At 43.5% G+C, this 16,364-nt stretch overlaps 1 protein-coding gene across 7 annotated transcripts in view; it reads right to left on the bottom strand.

Moving 5' to 3' along the window:
• GPM6B (glycoprotein M6B) overlaps window positions 1-16,364 on the bottom strand; it is a 170,521-nt gene that overhangs the window by 45,856 nt on the left and 108,301 nt on the right. For 4 of the 7 annotated variants that reach the window (XM_031660523.1, XM_031660522.1, XM_031660525.1 and 1 more), the window contains exon 1: window positions 1,097-1,618. The exons of the other annotated variants lie outside the window; for them this stretch is intronic. In XM_031660523.1, coding sequence (XP_031516383.1) covers window positions 1,097-1,157 — 61 coding nt within the window. In that variant the 5' untranslated portion in view covers window positions 1,158-1,618. Of the gene's footprint in view, window positions 1-1,096; window positions 1,619-16,364 lie in introns of those variants that run through there. 7 annotated transcript variants of the gene reach the window in all.

Here is a 16,364-nt window from a genome sequence, read left to right as displayed (position 1 = left end):
CATGTAATTGCCATTTTTGTAGGTTTAAAATGGTTGACTATCAGTAATTTCATATGCCTATATCTTTATAGATAAAACGAAGTTTTGTCCCCATACTGGAGAATTACTCTTTAGTGACTATCAGTGGACACAAGGGCTATGAGAAATAACCTTAGCATGATGGCTTTTTATATTAGAGCCACTGCAGTTATAGAATATGTTTTTGTGCATTTATGACAGTCTATGACTTTGAGTGAGGGAGATAGGTTAATTTACAATGCAGTGAGATCCATTAACCTAACAGTGGCTGAGCTGATTCTATGGGACATCAAACTTGAAATCAGTCATTATTCAGAAAAAAGAGATTAATTTTAGTTTCTACTTTCTGCCATTTTCTTACTGCAAAAACACTTTATTCCTCCAAAAAGCCATTCTGTATGAAAACTGTGGTACGTTCTAAGATTCCCTTTAAGAAATAGGACCTTTATCAATTTTCTTCCCCCCAATCTCCAAGTCATAATTAGCAGAAGATCCCCCGCCCTGCCTTTCCATCAGCACTGGGTGACAGAGCTGATGTCCCCTCTCTGAAGCTCCAACTGAAAATGATTATTACATGTCGTAGTCAGGGCCTGATACAAGAAAGAGCAATCATATTAGAATAAGAAAATTAGAGAATGCCCAAATCACTACAGCATTAGCGGAACCAAAGCAGAATTAACATGCATGCCCCTCCAGTTCCTCCTCAGCATTAGCAGAAAACTACACATTCCATGTTCCTGGAATATAACATGCAGGACACAGGACTTAAGTTATGATTAATTATATTAAAAAAAAAAAAGACAGTTTCCCCAATGCATCTGCCCAAGGTGACAAACTACAGACATCCCTCTATGAAATATCACGTCGGTAGAAAGGTTTGGAACAGGAATGGATTGAAGAAAGGCTGCTCTATTAATTTAGCATCAGCCCACAGGAAAAAAAATCAACCCTGAAAGCAAGACCATGCCATAGGGATTGTCTCAGAGCCATTTTAAAAGAGAGACAAAACCCGGCTAACCCTTTTTAAGCACCCCCCAGTGAAAAGCTTTAAACAGGCTATTGTCAGAGCGCTGGGTACCTTTTCTCTCTTGGCTTTGTTCAGTATTTTCCTCGGCTGCAGTTTCCATGGCTGGCTTCATACCATCCACCAAAAATGCTTTTCCCCCTGTTCCCCCCAACACACACTTGTTTTTCCTCCTCTTCCTTTTCTTTTGGACTCCCCTCCGTCTCTTATTTACACTCGTCTGATTGAGAGGCTCTGTTCTTCACTACAGTAGATTTCAGTCCCTTCCAAGATGCAAAAGTCTTGTCAGCGTCAATTTCGCTCTGCCTACTGGTCCATAAAGACAGCTGCCAAGGGGCAGGCAGCCATACGTCACCGAGGATCCCAGTTAGAAAACAGCCTTTCGGCGCCCGGTGGTGCCTACAGTCTCAATGCGGCTTGGCGGGGTGTGGGGGCGAGGTTGTGGGGCGGGGAAGGACCTGCTCCCCACTGGGCTCTTCCTCCTTGCTCTCTTTCTTAAGATCTCAATCTCGAGCTCTCTCTCTCTTTCTCCCCACCTCGTTTCTTCTAGCCAAGTACACCCAATGAATGCTAATTAATTCTCCCAGGAAAAAATAGATTGGTGACATCAGAGGAGGGGATGTGAAGGAGAAAGAAAAGAGCCCCCTCCCACCACGTGACTTTGTTGGTCGACAGCAATATATGTTGTCTCTAAGGAGACTGCATGTCTTTGCATAGGCATGACACTTTCTTTCCTGTGTGACCCCTTTATGATGTATCAGTTTATTTCAGTTACCCCTCGACTCTGGCAAAGCATGTTCAAAGGACGTGCCCACAGTCTCTATTTACTTTCTTAAATATTTGTCTTTCATGCAATTTCTAGGTAAGTACATTGCTTTTAAAAATATAAATTAAAGAGGGGAGAAAAATACATTAGAGGGAAGAAAACTCAAACATGGATTTAACGACAGCAATGTAGCAATTTGGTATTAGAACCCACTCCCTTGTCTATAGTTAATATATATGATAGTAAGAGAAACTCAAGCCTAATTTGTAAAAATGCACCCTTCCTTATTTAAAAATAAGCATAACATGTTCACAAGTATATCTAGCTGACATTTTGGTAGTTTCTTGGAATGAAAATCAAAATGGTTTTTTAATTGGATATGGTTATTTCTATATGGAGTTTTACTCATTAGAATTCCTCACTCCAAATCAAAGGAGTGTTTTCAAGAGCTCTCTAAATATTCAACATAAAGGCTAGTACACCAATGATTTTCCTTCTTACATACCCAGATACCATGAGGCCGACATTCTCAATCCATACCAACATATAAGCCTTTATCATGATTATGAGCCATATGTTTCCAAGCATCACTAATTTCTGCACCATTTTTTATGCATTTGGCTGACCAATTGACCTTCACTGTCCCTATAAAAAATTAGAGAGACTCAAGTCAAATACAGGGATGACCACTGATAGGATTCCCAGATCATGAATCATCTGCTAGTTGGTTAGGCTTAACACTTACCTTGGAAGCAAACATAAAGACAAGTTGGAGACCACCCTCTCCTAAAATCACTCTCCTAAATTTTGATGGTTTCTTGCTCAACTCCTTAAAATAAAAGTGTAAGGTACTGAATCAAAATCTTCTAACAACCTGATCTTTTAATACCTTGGCTTTAGATAATCCCTCAAACCTTCTAGATGTGTTACACTCGAGAAGATTTTGAAAACCAGTTCAGGCCGGGCGCAGTGGCTCAAGCCTGTAATCCCAGCACTTTGGGAGGCCGAGACGGGTGGATCATGAGGTCAGGAGATCGAGACCATCCTGGCTAACCCAGTGAAACCCCGTCTCTACTAAAAAATACAAAAAATTAGCCGGGCGAGGTGGCAGGCGCCTGTAGTCCCAGCTACTTGGGAGGCTGAGGCAGGAGAATGGCGTGAACCTGGGAGGTGGAGCTTGCAGTGAGCTGAGATCGCGCCACTGTACTCCAGCCTGGGCGACAGAGCCAGACTCCGTCTCAAAAAAAAAAAAAAAAAAAGAAAACCAGTTCAGTTTGTTTCAACATTTAATTTTACATCTCGCTTTTTTTCCCTTTACCCATTGTCTTAGAAGACCATGCCCATAATCAAATACGTACTCCCTCAAATTAAGGCCCCAGCCAATTTTATTGTCTCCTGGTCAGGGAATTGAGAAGTATGGCAGCCTAAAACCACAGACTTTAGAAAAAAGATTCGTTTGTGATATAATTATTTCCATGGGAAAACCCTATGGTGTGTCCTGATAGGACAGTCTTAGACATTTTTTGCAAAGACTATTTAGGTCCACTCAAATAGAAAGGTGGCAACTGTTGGTATGTAACAGGCTTGTTCTCCCAGCAGTTCAAATGAGAATTAAAACCAAAACAAAATTCAATTCAGCACAAAAGACGACACTGTGATTGGTTTTTAAAGTGTCCAGCGAAGTCATTTGATTATAGAACTGGCAGAGTCTAATAATTTTTTGGCTGTTGCTTAAGAATATTATTTTAATAGTGAAGCTGGTGAAAAGGCAGAATATTAAAGACATTCTTAAGAACTCTAGTTCTATATCGAGATCAAAACGATTAGACAAAATATTCACACATCCTCCAGTTGATACCTGCATCTACTTTCCCCCTGAAAAACCACATGTAAATGAACAATTCATCACTTTTGCCCATTCACAACTTCATTATTTTCTTTTCACTAGGATAAGGTATTACAATTCTAGAAATTACCATTATATCACTTTATAACAGCCTTAAGATCTCACTAATGTTTATGATAAACCATTTGAACAGCAATTGTCAAGAGGAAGAGAGAAAAGAGTATTGTTTATTACATTTCTGAGATATGCATACATTTTTGGCCAGAAAAGTTCTATATGTAGAATGAGTAGGATGGAAAATGTCTTCCAGAGCTGAAAATATTTCTTTGAGCCCCATGCTCTAAGGCAGTCTGGTTGAAGGTAAGAACACTTCTGAAGGTCAAAACAGGAATACAAAATACTGAACAAAACAGATGTATTAGAATGAACATATGAAATTGCTGATATTGACCAAGAAGAACAGCAGTTTCACATGGTTTGACTTACATGTTTGTAAGTCTTCTGTATAATTGCAGCCAGCTCCGTAAACATGCACAAAATAACCTCCCTAGTGCCAACATCTACAAGCAGCACAGACATGCACAAGTGACAGTGCCTGTCTCCAGGTAACCCATGGCTAATGGGACACAAAACTCTTCTAAAACAGGGTGCTCCTGCCTGCTACAAGCACTATGGTATCACAACAAAGAAAATGGGTGGAGGGAGAAGAGAATTTGAAAAAAGCTTTGCAGAGTTGAGTTGGCTATTGCAGTAATGCTTAGAAACCTGCTGGGTAGGGTAGGGAAGGGAAAGGTAGGGAAGAGGAAGGGAAAGCGTTCTAGGAAAAATTGAAGGGCATGTGAGAGGAAAAAGAGGGTACTGTCAAAGGGTCAGGAAGTGATTTTTCTGACAGAGGGACTGATGGGAAATGGCTAAGCCAGTAGGTTGGAAACCAGGTAGGTTGAACACCTTGCTAGCCCTGGAGTGGGTAGAGATAGAAGGCTCAAGAGCAGAGCTGATCATGCTTTACAAAGGTCATTCTATTGGTAATGTGGAAGACAGGGTGGGTGCAGTATGATGAGACTAGAGTCTCCTCTAGCAAACTAGTCAGGAGTCTCCTGAAACAGTACAAGCAAGAGACAGTGTGAACCTGAACTATGGCATGGGGAGAAAGTGAGGGCCCAGACACCATTGGATTGGATCTGTATGAGTAGGGGTGGAGGAGGATTTCAAGGGGAGGCTAGAGTTTCTAGCTTGGGTGAATGAGGAGATGGTCATGCTGGGAACCAATATGGGGAACTAAAGAGAAGGAAGAAGTTTGGTAGGGGAGATTAGCAAGTGTGGTTGAAGGTGCTCTCAGGACATCCTGCAGGGACTAAGAGGCATTCAGGAATATGACTCCAGAGGAGAGCGGCTGGCCAGAGAACAGCATCTGGAGTCTTCAGTGTGGAGGCAGCCTTGGGAGTACAATAAGTCCAGTTCTGCTCAAATGCCATCTTCTCAGAGGACTCTCCCTGACTCTTGTCTAAAATAGCAGCCCTGACATTCCTGGTCCCCTTAACCTGGATTTGAGTTTCATCATAGCTTTAACCACGACTCAACACTGTTATTCACTTATTTGTTCATTACTTCCCATCCTCCTAGAATACAGGTTCCTTAAAGGCAGAAATTGTTGTCTTATTCTTCACTGTATTACTAGCTCTTGGAATACTTCTGGGCACATAGTGGGTCCTCAACAAAATATATTTTAAATGAATGTTAAACAACCAGGGAGATACAGATTTCAAGTATGCCAAGATTAGAGCTTAGGGTACACTACCTTTTAAATGTACAGGTAAAGGAAAAACTTTAAAAAGAGGGTAAAAGAAACTAAGAAGGACAAATTAGAAAACGAGGGAAATAAGACCAAAGTGGAATCATGAAATTAGAGAAAGGTTCTGTGAAGGGCATCAAGTTAACAATGTAACATAGTGTCAAATACCATAAAAGGAGGAAAAAGGATGAGGACTGGCAACCAGAAAGGAGCTTTTACCACCAAATAGCCTTTGGAACTTCTGTGAGAAGGCTGAATGATGGGGAAGGATACAACACTTCCCAGTCTCTTTCACAATCACCCTCAAAATAGGAGGCTCCCACAGTCCAGTTGACAAGTTAAACTCATACACAGGGTTTTGGCTGATGCCTGTACATCTTGGCCCTGTTTTTAACCTGGCAAGATCATATTGGATTTTTCTTCTGTGATCTATTACATTAATGATCTTCCCAGATTTGTTGTGTTTCGAAGTATAGTAAATATGCTTTATATGTCTGGGATTCAAATCATTGATAGAAATGTTGAATACAAGAAGACCAAGGTGAGGGAATCCCATGTAGACCTCTATGGACATTATCCTGGGTCAGTTGGCTGGTTCATTCTTTCATTTGTTTGTTCATTCATTGATTTATTCATCCAAGATTCATTAAGCACCTATTATAGGCCAGAAATCGATCACCATTCTTTTTTTTTTTTTTTTTCTTTTTTGAGACAGAGTTTTGATCTTGCTGCCCAGGCTGGAGTGCAATGGTGCGATCTCAGCTCACCGCAACCTCCACCTCCCGGGTTCAAGCGATTCTCCTGCCTCAGCCTCCCAAGTAGCTGGGACTACAGGCATGCACCACCACCCCAGCTAATTTTGTATTTTTAGTAGAGACGGGGTTTCTCCATATTGGTCAGGCCGGTCTTGAGCTCCTGACCTCAGGTGATCCGCCTGCCTTGGCCTCCCAAAGTGCTGGGATTACAGGCATGAGCCACCGTGCCTGGCCCGAATCACTATTTTATGCTAATATGACTATGACTGTTCAGCTAACCGAGAATTCATTAAGTTGCATAATGGTCTACTGACATATCCTTATCCTAGTCACATAGCTAGCAAAGACTTTGTCAAATGCCTACTTCTTTCAACTTTCTAGGATGATATTTTAGGTTTCTTCTGACTTTTGAAGGACTCTTCAGTGGGGAGTCATTAATCAGAAGGAGGGATGTTTCCACATTCTAACTACTAATTCCTCTGCAATTTTGTGTTTCGTGGAACATTTAAGCAACATGAAATACCCTGGCATAATCCTTCCTCATTGCCCCTCAAAGGAAATCAATAACCAGAACAAGCTCACACCTCCCTGAACAAATTTTATTTCTCTTTTTCTCTTCAAGCCCCATTACACAGCAATTTTTCTTTTTTCTAAATTGTAAATATATTGTGCTTAAAATAATTTTGTGTTAAGTGACTCCTATTTTTTTTTCTTTTTTTGAGACAGAGTCTCGCTCTGTTGCCCAGGCTGGAGTACAGTGGCGCAATCTTGGCTCACTGTAACCTCTGCCTCCCAGGTTCAAGTGATTCTCCTGCTTCAACCTCCCCAGTAGCTGGGACTACCGGCATATGCCACCTCGCCCAGCTAATTTTTGTGTGTGTATTTTTAGTAGAGGTGGGGTTTCACCATATTGGCCAGGCTGGTCTCAAACTCCGGACCTCAGGTGATCTGCCCACCTTGGCCTCCCAAAGTACTGGCATTACAGACGTGAGCCACCACGCCTGGCCTTGTGACTCCTATTTTCACATTGCTCCCCATGACAAAATCAAAGATGTGTTCTGGTAGCAAATACATGGGCCCTCTCTCTACTTGGAGAAAACAGAATGATAAATACAGCAAGAATTCTTAAATAGTACAGACAGAAAAGATACTTTTTACATAAAGTAGCAATAATATTCAACATATTAATAATTCTGTGATGTTAAAAATGCTGCATACATTTAAAAACACAGAAACTGGACACATAGCATGGAGCCAGGAATTTCCAAATGTGATTTAGAATGTGATTGTCTAGATTTGGGTCCTTTCCATAATCAGACTTTCCCAAAGCTTTATCAATTTGGCAAAGACTTTGTCCTGCATTACCAGAATTAAATTTCTCATTTTTCATCCAATGTGGGTTTTTTTAAAAAATATCTTTTGATCCCTCACTCTTTTTAGTTTTTTTCTTCATGTATTTTCTGAGTACCTCTTGTATATTTGCTATACTTTCCTTTATAGGAAATGACACTGCATAAAGCTAAGAGTTGAAAAGACAAATCAAACTGGTTGGTATATAGGAAAACACTTATAAATGGTAAAGCTCCGGGAACTATAAGCCATCATTGCCAGTGTTTCTCTTTAATGGTAGAGGTGGAGCCCAGGCACGTCACTGTCATGAAACTGGCTAACATCAATGACAATGAGCACACACGGAACCTCTGTTAGCCAATCTCTTCTCAACTTAATCACTTGTTTATTTAACAACTGTCAGTGTCCTCATTAGGAGCCTCAGGAGCCACCAAAACAGTGATTGTTGAGTTTGGCAAAAGCTAACTTGAGCTGTAATGACCCTCTGTCTCCTGACAAAAACATTCCACTGATTTTTTTTTTTTTTTTTTTTTTAAACAGAATCCTGATCTGTTGCCCAGGCTGGAGTGCAGTGGTGTGATCTCGGCTCACTGCAACCTCTGCCTCTCGAGTTCAAGCAATTCTCCTGCCATAGCCTCCCGAGTAGCTGGGACTACAGGCGTGTGCCACCATGCCCAGCTATTTTTTGTATTTTTAGTAGAGAAGGGGTTTTGCCATGTTGGCCAGGCTGGTCTCGAACTCCTGACCTCAAGTGATCCACCCACCTCAGTCTCCCAAAGTGCTGGGATTACAGGCATAAGCCACTACACCCGGCCTCCACTGAACCTCATTTTCAAAAGGAGAGCAAGGAATAAAAGTTTGGCACCAGCAGGCTGAGGCTTCCTATGATGGAAACTGGTGTGGCATGAAAAGTTTCAACATACCGGGCTGCCAAATGGGCACAGCACAGGCAGTACTGCGTCATGAGGTGGCATATGCCTCCTCAGCACTGGTGTCTACTGCATCTGTCTGTCCCGAAGTCAAGGTCGGCATTACTGCTCCTCTCCTTGCTCTTAAATCAGGATTGCTCCACCTTGGCACTAGTGATGTTTCGGGCTGGATCATTATTGTGAGGCTGTCCTGGACATTGTGGATGTGTAACAGCATCCCTGCCCTCTACTCACTAGATACCAGGAGCACCACCCCTGTTTTGATTACCTAAAATGTTTCTAAACACTGCCAAGTGTCTCCTGGAGGGTAAAATCATCCCCAGTTGAGAACCATTGCCTTAGAGCTATCTTTTCTTCCCTAAGCTTCATCTGGCTATTGCGATATTCTATCAGAAAATGGTTCTCAGTGCAAATGTGCACTGGAATCACAGGGGAAGTTTTTAAAATATTGATGCCAGGACATCACCCCCAGAGATTCTGATTTGACAGATGGGGTTGTGTGGTGGGCATGAGAGCTTTCAAATCTCCCCGGGTAATTCCAATATGCAGCCGACTGCTGGAGGCAGGAGGGAAACAGACAATGTGTGCTACGATGATGGTGACACAATCAGAGCTGTTTTAGGAAAATTATCCAGAGGGCAGCTGGATGGACAGATAGGAAACCAAAGAGGGCAGAATCAGGGCGACCATACTTGATTAGGGAAGAGGTGGGGACTGCATACTCAGCTGAGGCAGGAATGAAAAATCGCGCATTAAGGCAAGAGGGAGAGATTCAGGGTTGATCCTGAGACTTTCAGCTTGGATCCCTAAAAGGATAGTGAGTCCCATAGGGAAGTGGAGAGAACGGGTGATGTATGGGTTTTCTGGGGCTGCCAGAACAAAGTACCACAAAGTGGGTGGCTTTAAACAACAGAAATTATTCTCTCACAGTTCTGGAGGTGAGAAGTCCAAAGTCAAGGTGTGGGTGGGGCCATGTTTTCCACGTTTTCTCTGAATGCTCTAGGGGAAGATCCTCCTTTCAGCTTCTGGTGATAGCCTGCAATCCTGACGTTCCTTGGCTTGCAGATGCATCGCTCCCATCTCGGCCTCCGTCATCACATAGTGTCCTCTCTGTGTGTCTATGTCTGTGTCTCTTCTTATAAGTACACCAGTCATATTGGACTGGGGCCTACTCTCATTGAGTATGGCCTCATCTTAACTCGATTATGTCTACAAAGACCCTACTTCCAAATAAGGCCACATTCACATAGGTAGCAGGAGTTAGGACTTCAACATATTTTTTGAGGGGGGTTGGGGACACAATTCTACCCACACCAGATAAGGAGAGTGAGAAGGACTATCAAGTTTGGAAGCCATGTGGGTGGTGTCTGTGCAGCTGCTCAGCCTGAGCAGAGTTTGGAAATGAAGACTTGAGTGTTATCATCAGCAGAGAGGAACCTATTATCATCACAGGAGTGGGTGGGATGCCAAGGCAGAAGGTACAGAGGAGAAAACCTTTCAGGTGCCTCCCAATTCAGGGGATCTCTAGTGGGAGAACCACCCTCAAAGGATGCAGAAGATGTTGACAAAGTTCCAGGACAGGGCCCTGTCACAGAGGAGGAGCGAATTTTAAGAAGGAGGGGGTGTCCTCACAGTCAAGGCAACCAGAAGGCGAGGACTTGGCAAAGGCCACTGAAATGGAAAATTCCGATGTCCTTGCCAGCATCAGTGCAAAGCCTGGAATGGAAACCACTTTACAGGGGGGCTACAGAAGTTCGGCTGGGAAGTGAAGAGGAGGAAGCAGGGGCAGCCCACTTTCTAAAGAAATTTGGTAGTGAGGGGAAGGCCAGAGAAAGATGCAGGCAGCTTAGGGAGAAAAACACAGGAAGAGAGTCCCAAACATGTCTTATGCTGAAAAGGCAGTGATGGCCACTGAAAGAGAGGTTTCAAAAGATGCTGGTGAAGTTGGACAGATGATGAATGGAGATCACAGGAGAGGAAGAGGGCCAGCTGTGGAGGGCAGGATGTGATGCTTCTCCTTCTGAAATGGAAGTAAGGAAGAGGAAATAGAAGGAAAAGGAAAAGTCATCCAACTCCAAGATTTAAGGAATTTCATCTTAGAAGAGGTGGTAGGGATGGAGAGGTTAAAAGGGCAACCTGTCCAGCATTGAGAAGGGTACATTTGTGTCTTGATTTAGTTCACCTCATAGCCCTAAGAAGAGGAAAGCATCAGCTCTGTTTTATGGGTGACAAAATGGAAGGTGTGATGGTCTTGGGTCTTAGTAAGGTAGGTGGATTGCCCTGAGTCTAGACTGCCCAGGGACCTGAGTGGGGCTGAGTTTCCAGGGGCACAGAGACACTAGGGAGGTAGACTGAAGGAGACAAGGAATACCCTTACCTTATGTCTCACCACCCTGAGGGGAATGGACCCCAACATGACAGAGTCACACTAACGAAACAAAGCCAAAATGGGAAATGAGGACCAAATGATGGGTTTTTAAACTGGTTTTAAGAAAGTTTCTGGCTGGGTACAGTGTGGCTTATGCCTGTAATCCCAGCACTTTGGGAGGTCAAGGCAGAAGAATTGCTTGAGCCTATAGGCAACATAGCAAGACCCAGTATCTATTAAAATAAATAAATACATACATACATACATAAAGATAGCCAAGTGCAGTGGGGCATACCTATAGGTCCAGTTACTCAGAAGGCTGACGTGAGAAGATCGCATGAGCCCAGGAGTTGGAGGCTGCAGTGAGCAATGATCACACTACTGTACTCCAGCCTGGGTGACAGAAAGAGACCCTATATTTTTTAAGGAAAGCTGCTACTTCTTCCTGTGTACACAAGGAATACATCAGGAGACAGACAGCTGATCTACTGACAACATGCTTCCTAATTATTACATCCCGTGGGGTGCTTGGATTCCCTCATTAAGAGTGGCACAATGAGCATTCCCTGTGAGGGCCCCCAATTAACTCATCTACCCAGCATGTTCCAGCCAACATGAACAAGGGCCAGCCTTCCAGACTCCTCTTTGTTAGCTGTTTAACCGCCGTTATTGGAATCCCGGTCATGTTTCTGGAGCAGTTCCTTCTTGGTTCAGCAGAAACCACCAGGGCTGGGTTATTCTCTCACCCAAAGAGTCCTCAACTCAACCACAAAGCTCGGGGAACCTGGGGTGCTCTGCTGAGGATTTGCCTTATATCATCTGCCAAAATCCCAATCGCACTGTCTCCCCATCTCCCCAGCTCCAAGTCCCCTCCTAAAAGGCACGGGCCAAAGTCCATCTCCTTTTGAAAGCCTCCTTGGTGAAATCTACCCACTTCCTTTTTTTTTTTTTTTTTTTTTTTTCCTTTTAGAGTCCAGGTCTCACTTTATCACCCAGGCTGGGGTGCAGTGGTGTGATCATGGATCACTGCAGCCTCAAACTCCTGGGCTCAAGCCATCCACCTGCCTCAGCCTCCCAAATAGCTGGCATTACAGGTGTGTCCACGCCCAGCCCATTTCCCCCTTCTTAGCATTCTAACTCACCCCGCTGTCTCTCAGTTATAAATGCAAGCCTCCATGGATGGCAGTTCCCTGCACTAAAAGGACACTCATCTGCCTTGACCTTCCTCCCACTCAGGTTGGAGACAAAGGCTTGTGCCAACTTGGATCAGGCCCAACCTTCAATACTGTGCCACATGGAAGGCTTCCCAAGGTAGGCGGATCTCAACACCTTCAGCCTGCTTTGCTAAAGGAAGACAGACATTACCAAATTGAAGGTTAAATCACAGGACACTTGGGCTGTAAAAATTCTCACAACAGAAGTTGGAAAATTATGGGATAAGTGCAGCAGAAGTAGCGATAAAGATGACATGACTTCTTTAAGAACCCTTCTGAGAACTCAGGGTGGCTCAGGGAAACCTTCATGCCTTGATGCTGTTTCAGCCACTCCCTGCCCTCAACATGCAGGAGTTGACGTCATCTTTCCCTGAAATAGAGTCAATGTGTGGATTAATGAGTTTCTATCTGTCGGGCTGCCGGGAAAGGTGCTTTCTCAAGCAGGCACACAGATGCCCACATACCTCTTGGGGAACCAGACCCCTTCAAATCCACTCCCTCTACAGTGCTCATGTCACATTGATCTGAGCAACAGAAAACATCCAACAAACACAGGGGTTGGTTATATTTTTCTAATCTTTGTACATGCTCCTCTGCAACTACCACCAACTGTTATGGTTTGAATGTGTCCCCAAATTTCATGTGTTGGAAACTTAATCCCCAATGTGGCAGTACTGAAAGGTGAGTCCTTTAAGTGATTGGGTCATAATTTATTAATCATTCATGATTAATAAATTAAGGTGTTAATGGATGAATGGATTATCATGGGAGGGTACTGGTGGTTTTGTAAGAAGAGGAAGAAAGACCTGAGCTAGCACACTCTGCCCCCTTGCCATGTGATGCTCTGTACCGCCTTGGGACTGTCCCCATCAGTAAGAAAGCAGTCGCCTGGACCTTGTACTTCTCAGCCTCCATAACTGTAAGAAATATTTTTTTTTCTTTGTAAGTTTCCCAACTTCAGGTATCTTGTTATAAGCAATAGGAAAATGACTAATACACAAAGTCATCACACAAGAAACTGTGAGTGCCAGCTACCAGGGATACTTGGCCAATTCCTTTCAAGTGGTTTGTTTTTATTTGCTACAGGCCAAGGTGCTAGCTGTATGAGGAACCCATGTACTGGGGTCAATGCTGTGTCCAGAGGACCCACTGCACCTACATGAGATGTGATAGTAGCTCAGAAGGAATGGACAAAAGCCAACACTCAGAGCTGAGGGTCTCCTTGGCACCAGCACTACTATAATAATTTTAACCCATGTTCTTTCATTTTTGCCTTCATGACAGTATTGAGAGTTGGGCATCACCATCCCCCTTGCATGGATGAAGAAATGAAGACCAAACGGAGCTGTATGGACTTGGCCAAGGTGGTCAAGAAGCTGGTCAGAAGCTGAGCTGAACCTTGACTCAGGCCATTGGATGCCAGAGTCGGGAAACCAAGAGTCAGGCAGCCATGATGGCAGGAACGAAAGTTCAGTAAGGGCCCAGGTGACTAGGTGATCAGCAGCATCAACTGTTGAACTCAGAGATTCCAGGTCACCACCAAAGCTTCACTCAGAATGGCTCTTCCATCACTTGCAACTATCTCCCCAAAACCTAGTAATCTGGAGTTCCCCTTCAAACACTGATAAAACATGGGGCCGCACACTTCCACAACTCAGTAAGGCTCTCATGTCTGCATCCTTGTTCAGCATCCCCACCAGCCCCCCTCCAATGCTTACCAGCCTTATGATACCATGTGACCTTCCTGAGTTTCAGCTTCATTGTCTACCAAAAGGACTCATAAGAGAACTTCCCCCATAAGGCTATTGTTAGGAACGTGTAATACTGCATGCAGCACCTCAGCACGACGCCTCCTACATGACACTTACAAATGCTATTTCTATTTTCAAAGTCCTTTATGCTCCCACCACCATCATACAGGTCCCAGGGAGAGGTAGAGAGAGGAAGAATTAGCTGGTGATTTCATGTCCTTCTAGATCTTTCCCTGACCCTGAAAGGTTCATTTCTGTGCCCTTGCCTGGCCTGGATTTCTAGGGGCACTCCCCACTCCACCCGGTCCTGCCCCAGACCTCCCTGTATTCTGTCCACAAATTGTACCAGGGTCCTCCCTGAGGAGGTCCAGTTTGGATGTGATGCCTGAGATTGACTAAGCTGCAAATAAATAAAAGGAACTGAGACGAATAAGGTAATGGGATTAAAAAAGACATGCCTTCAAGGGTACTCTTTCAACAATGGACTAAATTGTTTTCTGGAATCTGTAGGATATTGCTAACACCTGTACTCAAGTCCAAATTAAATGTGCCCTGAATTTTTTTTTAAAAGCACAGTGGAATTTCTTTCTTCATGTCAGAGAATCACGCAAACATGGTCAGCTTCATGGGCATGTGATGTGCACAGAGCCTTGCCCTCAGAAGGGCCTGAAGCTTGGTTTAATACTCTGATGGCATTGTCTTAAAATTCTTAATCATTTTATCTTCGAACCTGTGTTTTCAACGGGACCATGTTGCATGCATGTGAGCAGAGGAGCTACATGCTCCTTGCCACCTCATTTGCATACCACATTCATGATGCACCATGAGCCCAGAATTCTGGTGAATCCCTAGTGCATGGGGAGTTCAATAAGGACTCAAAGTCCTTAAAAGGTAAGCATGTTCCATCTATGACTAAGTAAGCACTGGTGTGAACAGTCCTAAAGGTCACACTTTCTGTTCTAAGCGCAACTTGCTTCAAATGCAGAAAGAAGTTACTGGAGTTCTAAGAGACATGAATGACCAAGGAACCTGGCCATATCCTTCCTTACTCCTGTTACTTCCCTGTATTGGCCAAGCACTTACACTGACAATGACAATCCAGAAGGAAAGGGAAAGATAGGGCAACCGAGTTCCTTTCCTTTCAGTTCTTCCCTACTTACTAGCAAGCCACAGGCAGGGAGTGTTGAGGATGTGCTAGTATCAATAAGTAAAATCAAAACAGTTGAGTTAGCTTTTTGCAGCATTTCCACTGTTCTAGTTAGCATAAAATACATATATGTACTAGCTACAAAATACAAATTGTGTGTCAGTGATCCCATATACATGCTAAATGGTCTTATGCTTGCATCTAAAATTTGCACTGCACAATTGAAGGATGCTTGGTAAGATTCACACTAATAATTTAAAATGACATTAAGAATGACATTAAGTTGCACACAAAAATGTCTCGACAAATCGAGAGAGAAACTATGGAAGAAAGGGAAATGTTTTTATTTTAGTATCATGAATGGCCCTATTTTCCTGCCTTCTGAACAACTGGCCTGCATTTTCATTTTGCACCTGGCTCTGCAAGTTCAGAAGCTGGCCCTCACAGCAAGGCCTGATCCAGTAAATTGTCACTGCAGGGGAAAGGAGGCAGGGGTCGCTGTGGCCATGTGGTGGCATGGTAATGCAATTTCAGTGGGATTAAGGGTGTATGTGATGATTCTATAGGAGTCTGGTCTTTTGCTGCTGCGGCAGGTCACTGATACCTTCCCCTTACTGGCTCAATGACATTTCATAAATAAGCTATGAATACTATATAGCTCAAGGCAGGCACAGGCTTACGGTCCAATATATGGTAAGTAAAGGGATGCAGAAGAGCTCAGTATACACACACAGAGAGAAATGGCTTGGGGGACCCACATGGAAACTGGTTTATTTACAATCAGGCCCTGTCTAAGCATTTAGGGTCTCAAAAATCTATTGAGATGATTGGCTCTGATGGTTGGGATGGGAATCGGGAAGTCTGGGGTTCTAAGGTTCTAATCTTGGCCCTGTCACTTGCCAGTCACGAGGCCCTGGACAAGATGCTTATAGAGCTTGTCCTGGCTCTAAGATACGCTAGGTCTTAAGTGACCAGTTCAGCAGGATGGTTATAAGGAAAAAAAGTAACATCAGGTAGGGAACCCTACAACCCAGCAGGCATGGCCCCAGCTCCATCACCACTCCTATTGACCTAAGCTATCCTCTGACTGTGTAGGTCAAGTGACTGTGCACCTGCTCTTACTGACCTCTAAACATCATCCAACCCTGGGATGGATTCCAGTGGGCTCCTGGTGTTCTTTGGGGCAAGATGCCAAAACTTTTTCTTTGAAAGTATGTGATGCAATTAAGTTTTTCTCAGCATTGATCTTACTAACCTGTGCCCTTTAACCTCTCAAAGCAGTTACACTGAAATTATTATGCTCAGATTGCTAAGAGCACAAAATGAAAAGACAAACCAATAAAACCACTACAAAGATATTTTATAATAAAATTCAGGCTCTGTTATCTGCTTGGACATGTATTT

The sequence above is a fragment of the Papio anubis genome, chromosome X (genome assembly GCF_008728515.1).
Source record: "Papio anubis isolate 15944 chromosome X, Panubis1.0, whole genome shotgun sequence".
Classification (NCBI taxonomy): Eukaryota; Metazoa; Chordata; class Mammalia; order Primates; family Cercopithecidae; genus Papio; species Papio anubis.
The sequence above is the reverse complement of the archived record's forward strand: the minus strand, read 5'-3'. Positions and strand labels throughout refer to the sequence as shown.